Source organism: Lissotriton vulgaris, chromosome 5 (genome assembly GCF_964263255.1).
Source record: "Lissotriton vulgaris chromosome 5, aLisVul1.2, whole genome shotgun sequence".
Lineage (NCBI taxonomy): Eukaryota > Metazoa > Chordata > Amphibia > Caudata > Salamandridae > Lissotriton > Lissotriton vulgaris.
The window spans coordinates 266,760,313-266,776,992 of NC_141693.1; the positions used below are offsets into that span (position 1 = coordinate 266,760,313).

Consider the following 16,680-nt stretch of genomic DNA (forward strand, 5'->3'; position numbering starts at 1 on the left):
ACCCACAGAATCTCCCCCAATGTGAACGAGACAAAGCATCCGCAATGCCATTGTCCACCATGGTCACATGTTGCACCCTGAAAGAAATGTCTTAACGCAAGCAGCCCAACACAAACACCCGCAACAGCTTCAGGAACTGTGTCTTCCTAGCTGAATGTCGGTTCCCCACCTCCACTACTGATATGTTGTCGACTCGAAAAAGTACTTTCCTGTATGCTAACTCCGCGCCCCATAGTGTCACTGCTACCACCAAAGGAAACACTTCCAAGAAGGCTATGTTCCTACTTCGTTGCTCCACTGTGCCGGCCGTGGCTCTGCGCACGATCTACCCTGCCAACAGACTCCAAAACCCGCCCCTCTTCTGCATTTGAAAAGATTTGCACGTCCCAGTCTACATCCCTCCCTCTTGCCAAAGGAATGCCATCGAAGGCAAAAACGCCACATTCTCAGGTCCTCCTTGACCCCGGGTGAAAGCTGGACATGGTGATGAGACAGTGAAAACACAGATAATGCCTGCCCCAACCTACTGCAGAATGTCCTCCCTGCCTGTACCACCCTGCATGCAAAATTTAGGTGACCCTACAGGACCTGAATCTCCCTCACCTTCACATTCTCCCTTCCCAGCATGCATATTAGCAGTGTCCGCATTTTCTCCTTTTTGTCCTGCGGTAATCTGGCCTCCATCCGCATGGAATCAATCTCAATGCCCAAGAACGATAACACTGTTTGCTGAGCTACTGTTTTCTCCGGCGCCAATTGCATTCAGTCATCACCCATGAGCTTTTGGAACCTTACCAGGAGAGACTGGTAGTCCATTGAACCGGGTGCCCCCACGATAAAGACGTAATCTAAATAGTGGGTTACCAGCTAATCGCCCATATGCCATGTAAACAATCATTGCAAGAAGGAACTGAAACACTCAAACAGAGCACATGAAACGGAGCAACCCATTGTAATGCTTTGTCCATGTACCATTTTCCTTCAAATTGCAAACGCAGTAGCTGGAAGTCCTCAGGGTGTACCAGAATCAGCCAAAATGCTGACTTCACATAGCATTTGGGCAGTAAAGTTCACGGGACAGTGACATGACCACATCTACTGAACAGTAGGTAACCGTAGCCACTTCCTCTTCAATTAAATCTTTCACTGACTTACCCTCAGTCCAAGACAGGTGCTGTATCAAATTAAATTGTCCCTGCTCTTTCTTTGGCACCACTCCAATTGGTGACACAGTCAGATCTGCCATTGGCCAATAATGAAAGGGTCCTGCCATTCTCCCCTCTGAGACCTCTTTCTGCAATTTCTCTTGCACCGCCTGTCCGTGCTATTTTGCTGAACGCTCACTGCCGCTTCCGAGAACCCCAAGCAAAAACCCCAGCAAAACCCTTCCCACAACAACCTTGCCTCCTCAGCTCGCCCGTAAAACCCTAATCAGTTCTCCAACCATTTGAGAATAACTAGAGTACAAGCCTTTTGCATCAGATCCCTGGGCCCCCGCCCACCCCGGGTACCTGAGAATTACTGTTGATGCCCTCCTTGGCAACTCCCATACTGCTGCCACTGTCCCACATCCTGGCCATTGTATCCATTCCCTGTCCCATGACAAGTTGACAAGGGGTGTCACCCTGTGCATTTCGAGCATTTGTGGTGGTATTTGCAATATTCTCGCGTTCACATTCCTTTATTAAAATTCCACCAGGTGGCCCCTGTCCCTGGTTGCATTTTTGGTGCCCCTCCTACCCCTCCTCGGGTGGGACATTCCTGAAAGGGGAAATACATTATAGGCAGACCACTTGCTGTAAAGATGGTCTTCCACAGTTCCACAGCCCCATAGTTTGCTGCCAGAGATTAGAGTCCAGTTCCCCCATTATGCCTCTGGATTCCAAGCCAGCCACACCCTAAATTCCTTGTCGTATTGTGCCTACGCGTATCCCCCTCCCATGAGTTGGGCTTTCTGTACCACATCCATGTACTTGATCATGGCCACATATCAATCCTAATATTTCTCACTGTATAATATGGCATAAATCAGAAATGCTGCTGTCCAATTTTCTATTACGAGGGGTACCCTTGACCGCTTTGCCAACTTGTATGTACTTCGACCCCTTTGAACCCTCTTTTGAGCTCGCCTCTTGGTGTTGGAGTTTAAGCATCTCCACATACTCCCCCTTCCAAATGTGCTCTTTCCTAGCTAACATTAAATTAACCCCCACTAGTTTAGCCATGCCCATATAGGGTAACTTTTTAATATTAAACTCCTTTCTTTGGGCCCCCACCACCTTCTCCCCTGCTTCTTTCGAACCCCCACTTCTTTTTACCCCAGAACCCTCCTTTTTACTTGTGCCACTGCACTGTCTGTGGGCACTGTCCTTTTCCTTAGTACCCACTCCCACATCTGTCACGTATTTCCCTTTACACAGCCTTAACCTCCCCCTCCTGACAAGCCGCTTTGAAGAATCTGCCATCTCCTTGACCTTACCTGGCACCAAGTGGGTGCCCGTATCGATACAGTCTGCCTCGCCTCCTCCAAACTCTTATCCAGCCATTCCTTGTGCACCTGTAACACACTGGACAATTGACTTCTAACGTCCACCGGCTCCTCATCTCGCAATTCCCCTTCTTCCAGGTTATCCTCCTCATAGTCCAATATTAGGACCACTAGTGGGTCTTCCATATCACCCTAGTTGGAGCCTACCCACATTTCCTGCGCACAATCCAATCCAAAAGTCACATACGTAATGTGATGTTCAGCGCACTATGGGGAGCTTTATTATCTCGTTCCTGACGCTCTGCCGGTGCTACTTGCCTGCCTGCTGTTGCACATGTGCCAGGCGCCGTTCGAGGCCTGCCAGCCTCAGGGGCCGTACGCTGGCCGCCCTGGATACCCTGCTGATGTCAGGCGAACTCCGCTGGGCCCAGCCCTCACTTCCCTTCAGTGTTGATGAGCCACACCCAGCTCTACCGGGTCTGCAACGCCGCACCACCACTGCACCTGAAAGAAAGGATGAGAGGACTGGTGTGCTGGTACTCTGTGTCTGCACCCCAAACATTCTCCAACCATACCTGGTGTCCCTTCCCTCATCCTGTGATTCACGTGCTTCACCCTACCACCCGCACCCACCTCATGGTGGAGCTGTCCCCCATGACCCTGAAAATCTCATCCTGAAAGCCTTCCTCGTCTAAGGGATCGTCATCCCCACTCCACTCCAGCATAGCCGCCACTAAAGCAGACCCAGGGCTCGCCCAGCCTTAGCTGCCTCCCTCCCACCTCCTCAGGAAAAACCTCTCCATCGCTGCCCTATGGCCCCCCCATTGGAGAGAACCTCCCCACCTATGTAAGCGTCCACCTGGGCCACTCTGACCCACTCCCTCTCCCTTGCAGCCTCCTTCCAATGTTCAAATGTGTCCAAACCACCCCAGTCTCCCACCTTGCTATGGGACCACTCCATGGTGTGCTGCTCCCAGCCCCTTTTCCCCCAACTCTGAGCCTTCTGCCAGCTGTGTCAATCTACCTGGCTGCTGGCTATGCAGAGCTATCTGAGCCTCCATGAGGGACTCCCCCTACTCCACCCCCCACCCTTTTCCTCTCTGCTCCTCCCCCCTATGCTGTTGATTCACCACGAGCAGCTCCAATGAAGCAGCTCGTTAATGGCCTCCCCTCCTCCTTGCGTCCCATCAAAATGGGGCAACTCAGCTGATGCTGCCCACTTCGTTGATTCTTTTTTATTTGCGGCCCTGTACAGGCGCATACCACGCTGCAGGGTGTAAGGTAGTCTTTCTTCTACTTCCATTAATGTATTATGCTTCTGTTTGATAATGTGTTCTTAGCTTCCCACGTTCCATTCCCTGCATCCTCGAGAGAGAGTGTTCCTTCAAACATGTTTATGTTTGAAGGTGTATCTCTCGAGGATGCCCTTTCAGTTCAACTCCTGTTTAAGATTTACAGTTATAGAAACACGCATTAAACTGTTGTACCTTCTGAGAGCTGGTGGCGCTCCCGTGTATGCTGTAATTACTTGGAAATAAACCCATTGGATTAACAACTTCGTCTTGTGAATCATCCTTTCCGTATATCCATCTACATCTTTACATTTGGCGACAGGATTTGGGAAAATTTCAGATATTTTCAGCATTTTCACTAATTTCTTGGTTCGTTATTCTCTAGTAACGATACTTCCCCAAGAATGTATTTGTTCCACTGTGCCTGTTTTTAAAAAGAAACGTGTGTTCATCACTTTCCTTTTTCTACGGATCTTCAAGGACGTTATTTCACTGACTTTAGGATTTTAGAGCAAATCTGTGATTTGAGACGGTGCTATTTGACCTCAAACCACGTGAGAGCAGACCGCGATGACGTCATCGCGCAACGTAGGTATTTCATTTCTTAAGCCGATCTCTTAAAGAACACTACGCGCATGATTTGGATTGCTTATTTCCGATTTGAAAATCGTTGCGCAAGTGTTCAGATCTAAAAGGAAATCTACTCGAAAATGGTATGTGCACTTTATTAACGTTTCAAGAATATATTTATATTCCTGTTTAGCAAATTGGAAACATTTCTTTCTTCCATTTTCAAAGACTGAAATTTATATTGTTTAAATACAGGAAGACTGCAAGTCTATTTTAAATACTTTGAAGGTATTGAAACATATTTTAACTTGAAGAAAATATTTGAACATGGCAAATAATCAACAAGTGATTATTTTGAATACATTTTTACCGGTAAATGGAAAACCAGTTGAACCTTGGAAAATATGGTTTAGGAGTTTCGAGAACTATTTAATAGCAATTGATGCCGAAGAATACACGGCTAAAAGAAAGTTGGCCCTTCTTTACAGCCATTTGGGGAGAGCTGGAAGAGAAATCTATGATAACTTACCTCCTGCTGTTCCACCTCCAGGAAGGGGTGATGGATGGAATGTTTACAGGGACGCAGTTCATAAATTAAATAGAAAATTTTTGGAACAGCCAAATGTTATTTTGGAGCGTTTTAATTTTAGGAAAAGAAAGCAAAATATGGAGGAAAGTGTAGAAGATTTTATTTCTGTGTTGAGGAACATGTCAGCTGAATGCAACTTTGGAGCCGATTTAGACATTTACATCAGAGATCAATTTGTTTATGGTTGTTGCCATTAAAAGATTCAGGAAAGAATTATGAGTTGCAGAGATCCTACGTTGGCTGAAGTCATAGATATGGCTAAAAGCATCGAAAGAATTATAGTTTCTTCAAAAAGTATTCTTGCTGAAAACTCTGTGCCTGTTAATTTTGTACAAAATGATTTATCAATTAATGCTTTAGCAGTTAGAAACAAGTTTAGCAAACCTCAACAAGCTCGAACTAACACATTTTTTGTTTCAGGTGCGGATCAAGAACTCATCTTAGCAATAGCCCAATATGTAATGCCCTTGGTAAGAAGTGTACAAACTGCAATAAGTTTGGTCATTTTAACAGTGTATGCAAAGCTAAAGCATGTTAGAACCGTTGAAACACATGAACCTGATCAGTTTGATGGTTTATCAGGTTTTGATGTTGTTCCATTAGAGTCTGATATGCAGCATTTAAACATCAATACTATAGAATTACCAACAATGTCAAGTGAGGTTAAAGAAATTTTGTCTTTTGACTCATGTGGAAATTTAATTGATGGTGAACATGTTCCTGATCCTACCTGTCAGGTACTTATTGGTAAACACTCACTTGACATGATGGCTGATTCTGGCGCTCCGGTCACAATTGTTTCTGATGTCATTTTTGACAAGTTATGGGCTCCTTCAACTGTTTTGTGTAAAGTTGACATTATACCGAAAGCATACGGAGACAAGGATATTAATATGCTTGGTTTCTTCATGTCTGAGATAACATGTTTGGGTAGGTAAAATTTTTACTAAAGTTTATGTAGCCATTAAGGGAAAAAGTATAGTTGGTTGGCAGGATTTAGCTAAAATGAACTTAAAACTTGTCGCTGGATCTAAGAATCCAGTTCAATTGAAAGATGTTGTAATTCCTCTGGTAGAAGGAATTAATGAGACCTTTATTAATGATATTATAAAACAATTTCCAGAAGTGTTTAATTCAAATGTGGGTAAAGTTGAAAAATTTGAACATCTTATTAAGTTGAAACCTGGTGTAATTCCAGTTGTGCACAAACTTAGGTCAACTCTCCTCAGTGTTAGGATGATTTGAAAAAATTATTGGATAACATGGTTACTGACAAAATTATTGAGCCCACAAATTCATCGCAATGGGTCAGTCCAATTGTTATTGTTCGTAAAAAGGATTCTAGTATCCGTTTGTGTGCAAACCTTCGGTCTTTAAACAAAAATATATTGATTGATTGTCATCCCAATCCTAGAATTCAGGATCTCCTTACTGGTATTGATGGATGTAAATTTTTTACGCTTTTAGACTTGCGTAGTGCTTACCATCAAATTCCTTTATCCTCAAAGTCAACTGATTTGACTACATTTATTACACCGTTTGGTGCTTATAAGTATTTGAGGTTGCCCTTTGGCCTAGCTTCGGCCGCAAGTGTCTTTCAAAAGTTTATGGATTCTTTCCTAGGCAAAATCAGAAATGTTCAGGCATATCAGGACGATGTTCTTATTTTTTCTAAAAGTGTTGAGGACCATGTTAGCACTTTAAAGGAGGTGCTGTTATGTTTCAAGAATGTTGGCATTACTTTAGGAAGGGATAAATGTAAATTTTTAAAATCAGAAGTTGATTACCTAGGTCATTGCATTAGTTCAGCGGGCATAAAACCAAAATTCTCGCTCACAAAAGCCATTTCAGATGTCCCAGCTCCTGGTAACAAAGAGTCTTTGAGGTCGTTTCTTGGCATGACAGAGTATTACTCTAGATTTGTTTCAAGTTACTCTCAGATTGTTCAACCTTTACGGGATCTGCTTAAGAAAAATAGTAAGTTTGAGTGGTCTGATGTTGTAAATAAGTCATTTGTATCAATTAAGGAAGCAATTTTGAATTCTCCAGCTTTGTCATCTTTTACCCCAGGAATTGAGTGTACGATTTCAGTTGATGCCAGCCAGTTGGGTCTAGGCGCAGTTTTGTCTCAACACACAGGTTCTCTTGAACGTACAGTAGGTTTTGCTTCTAGGTCTCTGTGAACTGCAGAGAGAAATTATTCTACCATTGAGAGGGAAGCATTGGCTTGTTCGTGGGCTGTGGAGAAGTTTAAGAGTTATATTTGGGGCACGCACTTTGTGTTACTAAGTGACCACAAAACGTTACTCAATTTATTGAATGGCAATGGTACTGGGAAGGCTTCAGCACATTTGGTGCGTTTACTTTATAAATTGCATCAATTTAATTTTACAATTCGTCATGTGTCTGGTGGTCTCAATGTCAGAGCGGATTGTCTCTCAAGACTTCCGCTCCAGGAGGATTATGTAGAGACTAAGTTTAGTGATGTTGAATGTGTAGTAGCATCTATTTCTGATTCAAGAGAGGTTTTTCCATTTTTAACTCAGGATTTATGGTTCAAGGCCTATAGTGATGACAAAGTTTTACAGGCTGTGAAGAACATGGGGGCATATTACCAAGCAATAGCGATAATTATCGCTATTGCTTGGTTAGAGACAAAAATTTACCGCTGAGCTGCGGTGATTTTTACCGCAAATAAACCTTGTTATTACCAAGGTTTATCGCAAATGCGATAAAAATCGCCGCAATGCATGAGTATCGCTGAAAAGTCAGCGATATTCATGCATTACCGAGCTAATGCTCTTAGCCATGTTATCCACCTCCCATTGGATAACATGGCTAAGAACTGCTCAGGGCAGGTGTTAGATTTTGGAGATATTCGCGCTTAACGCGAATATCTCCAAAGGTTAGTAATAGGAGATAGCGATGTTAGCGACTGTTTTCAGTCGCTAACATCTTGGCACGCCCACTTTGCATGTCATTAGTGATAAATATCACTGACATGCAAAGTGGGGCCCAAGATGGTCGCTATCTCCTACTAGCTGTCGCTAACTGGTGTTAGCGACAGCTAGGTAATAGGGAGATAATTTTATCTCCACTTTCTTGGCTTTTAAAGCCAAAAAAGCGGAGATAAACCCCCTTGATAATATGCCCCATGGTTATTAATGGCTGGCCAAAGGAACGTTCTTTACCCGCTTCCCTTAAATCTTTTGCTCAGGTTTCTGAAGATCTTTCCATTGTAAGTGGGATTTTGATGCGTGGAGATCAATGCATTCCACCTTCTTCTATACGTATGAAATTGGTGGAATGTGCGCATGAAGGTCATTTAGACATTGGAAGCACTTCCAGAAAACTTAAAGAGTTTTTCTGGTGGCCTGCATTAGACAAGGATGTTGTCTTATTTATAGATAAATGTGATTCTTGTCTCTTATCGGATAAACACTGGAGAGTCAATAAATTGCCTCTTCATCCTGTGTCTGTTCCAGATGGGGCATGGTCTAAAGTTGCCCTGGACTTTTCTGGTCCTTTTGATTTATTGCCAGCCAGTGATCGCTTTATAATAGCTTTAATTGATTACCATTCTAAGTGGGTGGATGTAGATTTTTGTGACTCTCCATCTTCTTCTTCTGTTATCAAATTTTTGGAAAGAGTTTTTCATATAGAGGTTATTCAAAAGAAATTGTGACAGATAATGGTTCACATTTTTGTTCCCTGGCTATGCAAGAATACTGTAAAGCACATGACATTAAACATTTAAAAGTAGCACTCTTTTCCCCTGCTGCTAATGGTCTAATTGAAAGATTTAATAGATTTTTAAAAGAGGGTGTGCAAACAGCTTTTGCTAGTAATTTCCCAGTTAAAGATTTTTTGAAGAAGAAAATTTGGTCTTATTTAATCACACCACATTCAACAACTGGTATTTCTCCGTTCAGACTTTTGAAGAAAAGAAATCCGAATGGTGTGATTTGTCCAAATTGGTTGAAGGATTTAAGGAAGGACACTTCTTCTTGTGTTTCTTGCCATGATAAGAGTATTTTTAAGGAGAATGTTATTAAAAAGCAAACTTTGCAAAAGAAGTACTTTGATGCTTCTTCCCATTTTTGTTATGAAAGATTTTCAGGTGGGTGATTGGGTTTTGTTTAGGAACCCGAAGAGATGTATAAAAGGAATGTAAAAATGTTCTTCTCCTTTTCAGATTGTGAAGACTTCAAAAGGGTCAGTCTTTCTTGAAGAAAAGGAGTGGTGGAGTAAAAGGGCTCTTGTGAAAATTTCCAATGATCAAGCTAAAATAATTCTTGTATATAAAACTGATTCCAACGATGTTGAATGTTCACATTTTCCTGTAGGTACTCCCTCTGATTATCTTAATAACAATGCTTGTTCTTCTGTTGTTCCTTCCACTTCATCTGCAGGTATGGTTTTGCAATCTACTCCAATGTCTTCTCAAATGTCTTCTTCAAGTGAAATATATGAACCTGTTAGGCCAATTCGTAATTGTTCCATTCCCACTAGGTTTAAGGATTTTTATATGTCTTAGTTCTTTTGTTTGATTTATATTTTTGTTTATTATAAGAAGGGAGATGATGTAAGGTAGTCTTTCTTCTACTTCCATTAATGTATTATGCTTCTGTTTGATAATGTGTTCTTAGCTTCCCACGTTCCATTCCCTGCATCCTCAAGAGAGTGTTCCTTCAAACATGTTTATGTTTGAAGGTGAATCTCTCGAGGATGCCCTTTCAGTTCAACTCCTGTTTAAGATTTACAGTTATAGAAACACGCATTAAACTGTTGTACCTTCTGAGAGCTGGTGGCGCTCCCGTGTATGCTGTAATTACTTGGAAATAAACCAATTGGATTAACAACTTTGTCTTGTGAATCATCCTTTCCGGATATCCACTATATCTTTACACAGGGCCACTCTGTCCCTGATACCTTCCAGCGCGGCCCCCATGGTCAAGGGCTCCACCGTGCTGGCCTCATCAGCACCTCCCTTCACCGCACCCCTGCCCTTTCCACCTGTGGCCCCCATTCCGGCAGGGGCTGTTGCCAGGCCTAAGCCAGAGGGCCCTCCCCCTTTCTTCCAGCACCTTGAAAGGCCACTCGTCTGTTCACAGAGCGGCCCTTCACACTCACCTCCTCTACTGTGGCCCTGCTGACTGCCATTTCCTTGGTGAGGAACACATGACTACTGCCGCAGTCACGCCTTCAGACGTCCTGCGAGTTGGTTGGGCCGGGTAGGCCTCCGCCTCCTCTCCTAGTACGAGGTCTAGCCTCCCGGCCTCCCTTAACATCCACATTGCCTCAGCCACGTGAGGTTGTTGGAGAGCATTCTCCTCTAAGGTAACTCGCTCTAATTATTCTAATGTGAAACTAAAACCTAAGCCAAACTACTTCGCAGGATTTGAACAGCTCTACAAATTTCAGAACGCGATGCTCCCTGCCACCAGCCATCAGGTCACCTGAACCTAAAATGGTGGCAGGTAGCCCACCTTTATCCCCTAAATATATGTTGGGCTATATTTGGGCTAAAAACGTATCCCAAGACAAAATGTCTGTCGCTGGACAGCACTACCCTCCCAATCTGCCCGGGGAGCAGAATTCCCTCTGGTCAGCTGCCCTCCAAACCCACCATGGAGGGCTGCCCGCACCCGAACGGGCCCTTACGGAGCGGTACGAGGCTGTTGTCCGGGTGACTACCTGCGGCATCCACCTTTGATTGCCCTCAGCAATGCGGTACATAGAGGTGGCCCTGCTGTTATGATGATAAGCAGAGCCACAAGAAGATAAGACAAATGACTCTATTCCTAAAATAAAGCAGCCCACGTCCAGCAGGTTCTCCTCCTGAGACGTCCAACTCCACCTGCCTTTGGCTGTGTTGGTTAAAACTCACAGAGTTCAACCTTGACTAACAAACTCCATGGCAGACAATAAAACATAGTTCTCCATGGCAGTTAGCCAATCCTTTAAGGAAATAAGACCAGTAGAGTCTAATGCAACTTCAACCACAACCACCACAGATTCCACATTTTCATCTTGAGAAGAAATGTTAAGAGGCATTCTTGAAAGGCAATTAGCCCTCACATTCTTTACTCCAGATATATATTTCATTATAAACTTATACCCTGCATACGGGACAATAACCTGACCAGCTCAGCATACGCTTTACCAGAGCCATTCCCATCCAACATGTGAATGAGTGGTTTGTGGTCCGTGAGTATTTCAAAATGTGACTTCCCAAAGAAATGTCTTGAACTTTTCTACCCCCCCCCCCCCCCACCCACGAACAAGCAAATGCATCTCATTTTATAGTACTATAATGTAGTTCCACTAGTTTTAGGCAATGAAAGGAAAAGCAATTGTTTTTTCTCGTTGTTGACTCATTGTGAAAGAACAGCGTCTCAATGCATTTGACTGACATCCACAGTGAAAAGACGCATGCAGCCCGGTGTGAAAGGTGATAATGTGGGTGCTAATACAATTATCTGTTTAAACTTTTCAAAAGCTTCGTTGACGAATGAATTCCACTCAAATTTCACACCTTTATTTTAAAAACAAATTATGTAAAGGTTGCACTGCAATAGCATAACCATGAATGAATCTGGAGTATTATTCCCTCATCTCTAAAAAAGATCTCAAAGTATCTTTATCCTTAGGTGGCGCTACATCTTTTATTGCCTGAATAAGGGATAACTTAGGTTTGATGCCCTTAGGAGTGATGCAGTGACCTAAATATGCCAATTCTTCGGTTAAGAAATAAGATTTCTCATGTTTTAAGGTGATACCAACATTCTTGGAAATACAAAAAAAAAATTCAATGCAGACATATCTTCTTGATATGTTTGCACTCCCTTAATTCCTGCCTAAATTGTGTCCATCTATTTTGGAATTCACTGCTAATCCAAATAGCAGTTATAATAATTTGTACGCCCTAAAAGGTTTCACAATCAATGTCAATTCTTGCAACTCCACTGTGAGTGGGATCTGATGGTAGGCAGATATCAAATCTAACTGGGAAACGAATTTTGCATTTCCAATGTTAGCTTGCAAGTCTGGAATCTTAGGTAAGGGGTGGCAGTCTATGATTATGTTCTTGATGAGTGTGAGCAAGTCCACATATAAGTGTCCCCTGCATTTTTTGTGAACAATTACTATGGAACTTATCCATTCTGATTAATTGGTGCTGACCATAACACCATCCTCAGACAATTTGTATAAGAATTTTTTACGATCTTGTTTTAGGCTTAATGGTACTGGCCTCCCTTTATGAACTACTGGCACAGCATTTGTTTTAACCTAATCAAGTGTCCACATTTGTTTATGGCACCTATTATGCCACTGTAAAGTCCTAGAAATTCTGCAACAATGCTGTCTATGTTCTTGCTCATATCAAGTGACGCAATAAATTCATTTTTAACCATTTTGGTTGCTTGATCCTTGAACCAGCATTAATCCTGGTTTTACCAAATCCGGCCACACTACAGTATTTTTCTATTTGATGGAAACATATATTTTAGTTGATACTTCTCTCTCATGACACATTAGGTCATCCAGAAAAAAAACAACATGTCACTATCTTGATCTCCATAAGCCTTCAGTTGAATGTCTGTTTTAGAACGAGACTTGTTCTGAGCCCAATACTGATTATATAAAATATCAGAGATGATTGTTAATGGTGTTCCAGAATATGCCATCATATTAAAGTTCCCTTCATTAATTCTGACTTCACATAATTGGCCTTTTTACTTGTTTCGTAATGGGCGTAACATTATCAGTATTAAGTGTGAGCACCAACTTTAATAAATCATGCACACCTTCATCAGTGTTGATGTCCACACTGCTCAAATGTACATAACCCTTATTACTTTTACACATGCTCTAAACAGTGACCATGTTTGTAACACTCATTGCAGCTTTTACTAAGCGCTGGACAATAAGGGTTGTTACTCAAATGTGACTTCGAGCCACATTTAAAACAAACTTGGCAACTCTTCCTTAAAAAGTTCTTTGTTGACCTTTATTTCAGAACCAAAGCATTTACAAACTCAGAATTTAGTACAGAATTTATAGAAGCACCCTGATATTCATTCACAAGGGATTTGCTGGTTGATTATAGAACGCTCAATACCTTTAGCAATGTCTATGACTTCAGACACAGACGGGTCATGACAGCTTAGGAAATGCACTTGAAGTTTCTTTGAGTGGGGGGCGCTAGAGGGCACACTGTGCCTGCCTACTAAGACAGCTCCGCCGGTCAAGCGCAAGAATCTGCATTAATGGAGTTATTGCAGTCCTGCAACCTGTAAACTTTTGGCTGAAATGAACATCGGAAGTGGTGGTGCCTAGCTGGAGAGAGGCTGGAGGCCGAGGCGAGGTGCGGAAGACGGTGTAATTGATCATTGTTCTGAACGGCCCTGATATCGCGGACTCCCACAACATGCCATGTAACAGATCCCCGCAAAACTTCTTGGCGGATCATCTGTGAGCCGTGACTGGTGGCGCCTGGTTGGAGGCATCACAGCTGGCGCAGGCTATGCTGGTGGTCCGCTGCAATGGACGACTAGCACTTGAACGACGGTGTATGGCGGTAATCTTCCAGATACCGGGACGAGCGGCGGCTGTGTCGCGGTAAGCGGAGGAGGGTGGGTACACCGGGATCGGAATACAGCACACTGGATTTGTGGATTGCCGCTATCACCAACGTGGCAGGGGGCATTAGCGGTGCAGCGGCGAGGTTGATGGGACAGTCTGGGTTGTAGCACAAAATGGCGGCACCCGGTGCACTGTCGGACTTTTGGCGGAGTTCTGGATGACCAGCTGAGGTGCTAATGTGGAGCACAACACGCACCTTGAAGCATCCATGATATCTCTCCATTCATATAATTATAACTGGCAGGAATATTGGAACTACCATAGCGCGCTGCTACCTCAGGACGCCATGTTATCGACACAAGCCAAGAGCAAAATGGCGGCGAATGCCGGGGCAGAGTCCTCGTGATGGTTGTTAACTGCGCTGTATCCGCTTAAACGTACTGTGCACCTATCACCACCTGTGATGATATACCCACACGGCTGTTCAACCCATGAGCACATGGACGAGGGAGGGCTTGTCCAGCGCAGGCAGTAGACGTGGAAGGCGGTTCTGCACCCCCATGTTTCTAACATCGCTATGCCACCATTTCAGGACATTGCTGCATTGATTCCTGGGGGCCCATAGGTTCCTTGACTATTTCAGTGCCTCTCAATGTGCCTTTCCTCCTGTCCTTATTACGTGCGCAGTTGAGCGCCCATCATCATAGTGTAGAGAGTTGTGGGGCTGTTCCAGGGACCACCGCTATACAGCTACTGTTCGAGAGGTTCGCACTAAGTTAGCAACTGTCCTATTTCAGACGGCAGCACTCAGCAACAACATGGGCAAACTGGACAAACAGGAGCCTAAACTCACATTTGAATCGAAAAAGCAATCCAAAGGCATCGCACTCGGATACTGAGTTGGAGACGGAATCGACAGCTGGTGGGGCGATGGAGGCTGCCCTTAAAGCGATTCAATCGAGTCTACAGGACATCAGTGGGAAGTTGGACCACCTCATCCAGCGAGTGGACAGAATGGCCACAAAATTGGATAAACAAGGTGAACAACTGGACAATGCGGAAACTCGCATTGCGGCTGTCGAGGATGAAGCACATGCCACAACCAATAAATGCACCAGGATGGAGAAGGTGCTAGATGTTATAAAGAGTAAAGCTGAGGACTTAGAAGCCAGATCACGCCGGAACAATATCCGAATCGCAGGCGCTCCAGAGTCTACCAATACTGGTCGACTGGAGACGTATGTGGAGGAGATGCTCTGGTCAGTTTTTGGGGCAGAACACTTCTCAGCAGTCCTCATTGTGGAACGTGCACCTAGGTCCCTTGCACCGTGTCTGCCTCCAGGAGCAGCCCTGCGTCCCATTATTGCTTGCATAATAAACTTTAGGGATAGAGATACTGTGCTGAGGCTGGCCAGGGAGAAGCAGCAGGTAACATACCAGGGTAACAAGCTGGACTTCAAAACTGATTATACTATGGCGGTCCAACAGGCTCATAGAGAATCTCCCAGGCCAAATCGAAACTGCGTGAACTAAACGTGGAATATGCAATGCTTTATCCCGCTAGGCTTAAGGTAACGTGGGAAGGACGCTCGACGATCTTACAGACCTCGAAAGCTGCTCAGGAATTCATCAAGAAGTTAACCTCAAAACGTAGGGACCATAGGTGCGGTGAGCAACCCCAGGAATCTGAATTGGATGTCTTCATTGTGCACGGTTTGGATGGATAGAGAGGACAATGCAGGGTTAGCTAAAACTTTACGTCAGTGAAACTGAAATATGGACTCTGCACATCACAGTTTGGATCTGCGCTGCACTGACATCCCACTGTGAAAGCATTGAGGTAGGGACAGCCATGTTCCAGGGCTTTTGAGGCACACTTGTAAATTGGCACTGGGTAGAAGAGCAGAATGGCGCACTTCTGCAGGACAATGACCTGGGGATTTATCCAGATTTGCTGTATTTTGACTGCAGAAACTCTTGTGTAGCATCATGGAAGCATGGGATCCTTTCTACGTCCGTTCTTGCGGCAGGCTTAGGTCAATCCAAATGTGCTTGTTTTCAAACATCTGACTACCACAGATTAACAGACCAGCCACACCGCAACGCACGTATAGTGTTGTTCTTCCCTCTCCAGTGGTCCATACTATGTAATTGAAGGGGAGCCCTCCTTGACTCGAACTAGTGGGTCTCATTGCTCCGGTGTCTCCTCCATCTGTAGGAGGAAGCACAAGATTTCAGACTGAGTGTACGGTGGTGCTGTTCCTGCATGCTTGGAAGCCTGGGATTGACATCACTGTTGACTGTGTCTCTGACCCACTCTGAGGTATATGTTGAGCTCCACTTGTGCCCAGTTTATATGTACATGTTGAGCGGAACAAACTCATTCAGGATGGTTTTGGAGTCGAATCACGCTTGAAAGGAAGCGACAAATAAGAGGGCTAACCTTGGTATGAGTTGAGGGCTCATTTCTAGAAAAGAGTGGCTGGCTGTGAGTGCTGAACAGCCCTGTTTTGGGTTGATGGACCTTTTGGGACCTAACTGACGTTATTGTAGCAGTAAGCATATGATGGTGGCCGTTTGCTTTCATAAAATGTGCTATTCCGTATTCTGCTAGGACTATAGCCAAGTTTCCTCGTATTGTGTTTGATTAACATTGCACTGCATTCATGTTGTCAACCTGACCACATCCACTGAAGTGGATGGTGTTGTGTGCCCATGGCGGACCCTCATGCAGGTGTACCCCAGGTTGTTCATGGTTTGTTTGGGTTTTTCTGAGGGGATTTGTCTTTGGCATGTTGGGGATGCTAAAGTGGGTGGCGGGTGGGAGGATGAGGGCGGGAAATTGTTCTGCAGACCAAAGTGCTTCAGATGCAAAGCGGCACTCCATGATACATGTGCTATACAATACATGACAGATGCTACTCACAACACACTGTCTTTCAATAGGGTATTGCCGTTACTGACTACTACATCGTGCTGGGATATGTTTCCTCAATGGCGCCATAGTTCAAGATGAATTGAGACCCCCGATTCTAAATTTCATCACGTGAAACGTATGGGGACTTAACCCTTTCCATGCGGCCGCGATTCCCCTGGTGTGCTGTAAACAACACGAACAGGGGCGGGTCGTGACGAACCCCAGCCTTCATCAG

At 44.1% G+C, this 16,680-nt stretch overlaps 1 protein-coding gene across 2 annotated transcripts in view; it reads left to right on the forward strand.

The window, feature by feature from the left end:
* The window catches only part of LOC147710658 (uncharacterized), a 509,433-nt gene extending 499,637 nt beyond the window's left edge, over positions 1-9,796 (forward strand). For both annotated transcript variants that reach the window (XM_086921346.1, XM_086921345.1), the window contains 2 exons: positions 5,360-5,409; positions 9,135-9,796. In XM_086921346.1, the coding sequence (XP_086777472.1) occupies positions 5,360-5,383 (24 nt within the window). In that variant the 3' untranslated portion in view covers positions 5,384-5,409; positions 9,135-9,796. The remainder of the gene's footprint in view (positions 1-5,359; positions 5,410-9,134) is intronic.
* The last annotated feature ends 6,884 nt before the right edge of the window (positions 9,797-16,680 follow it).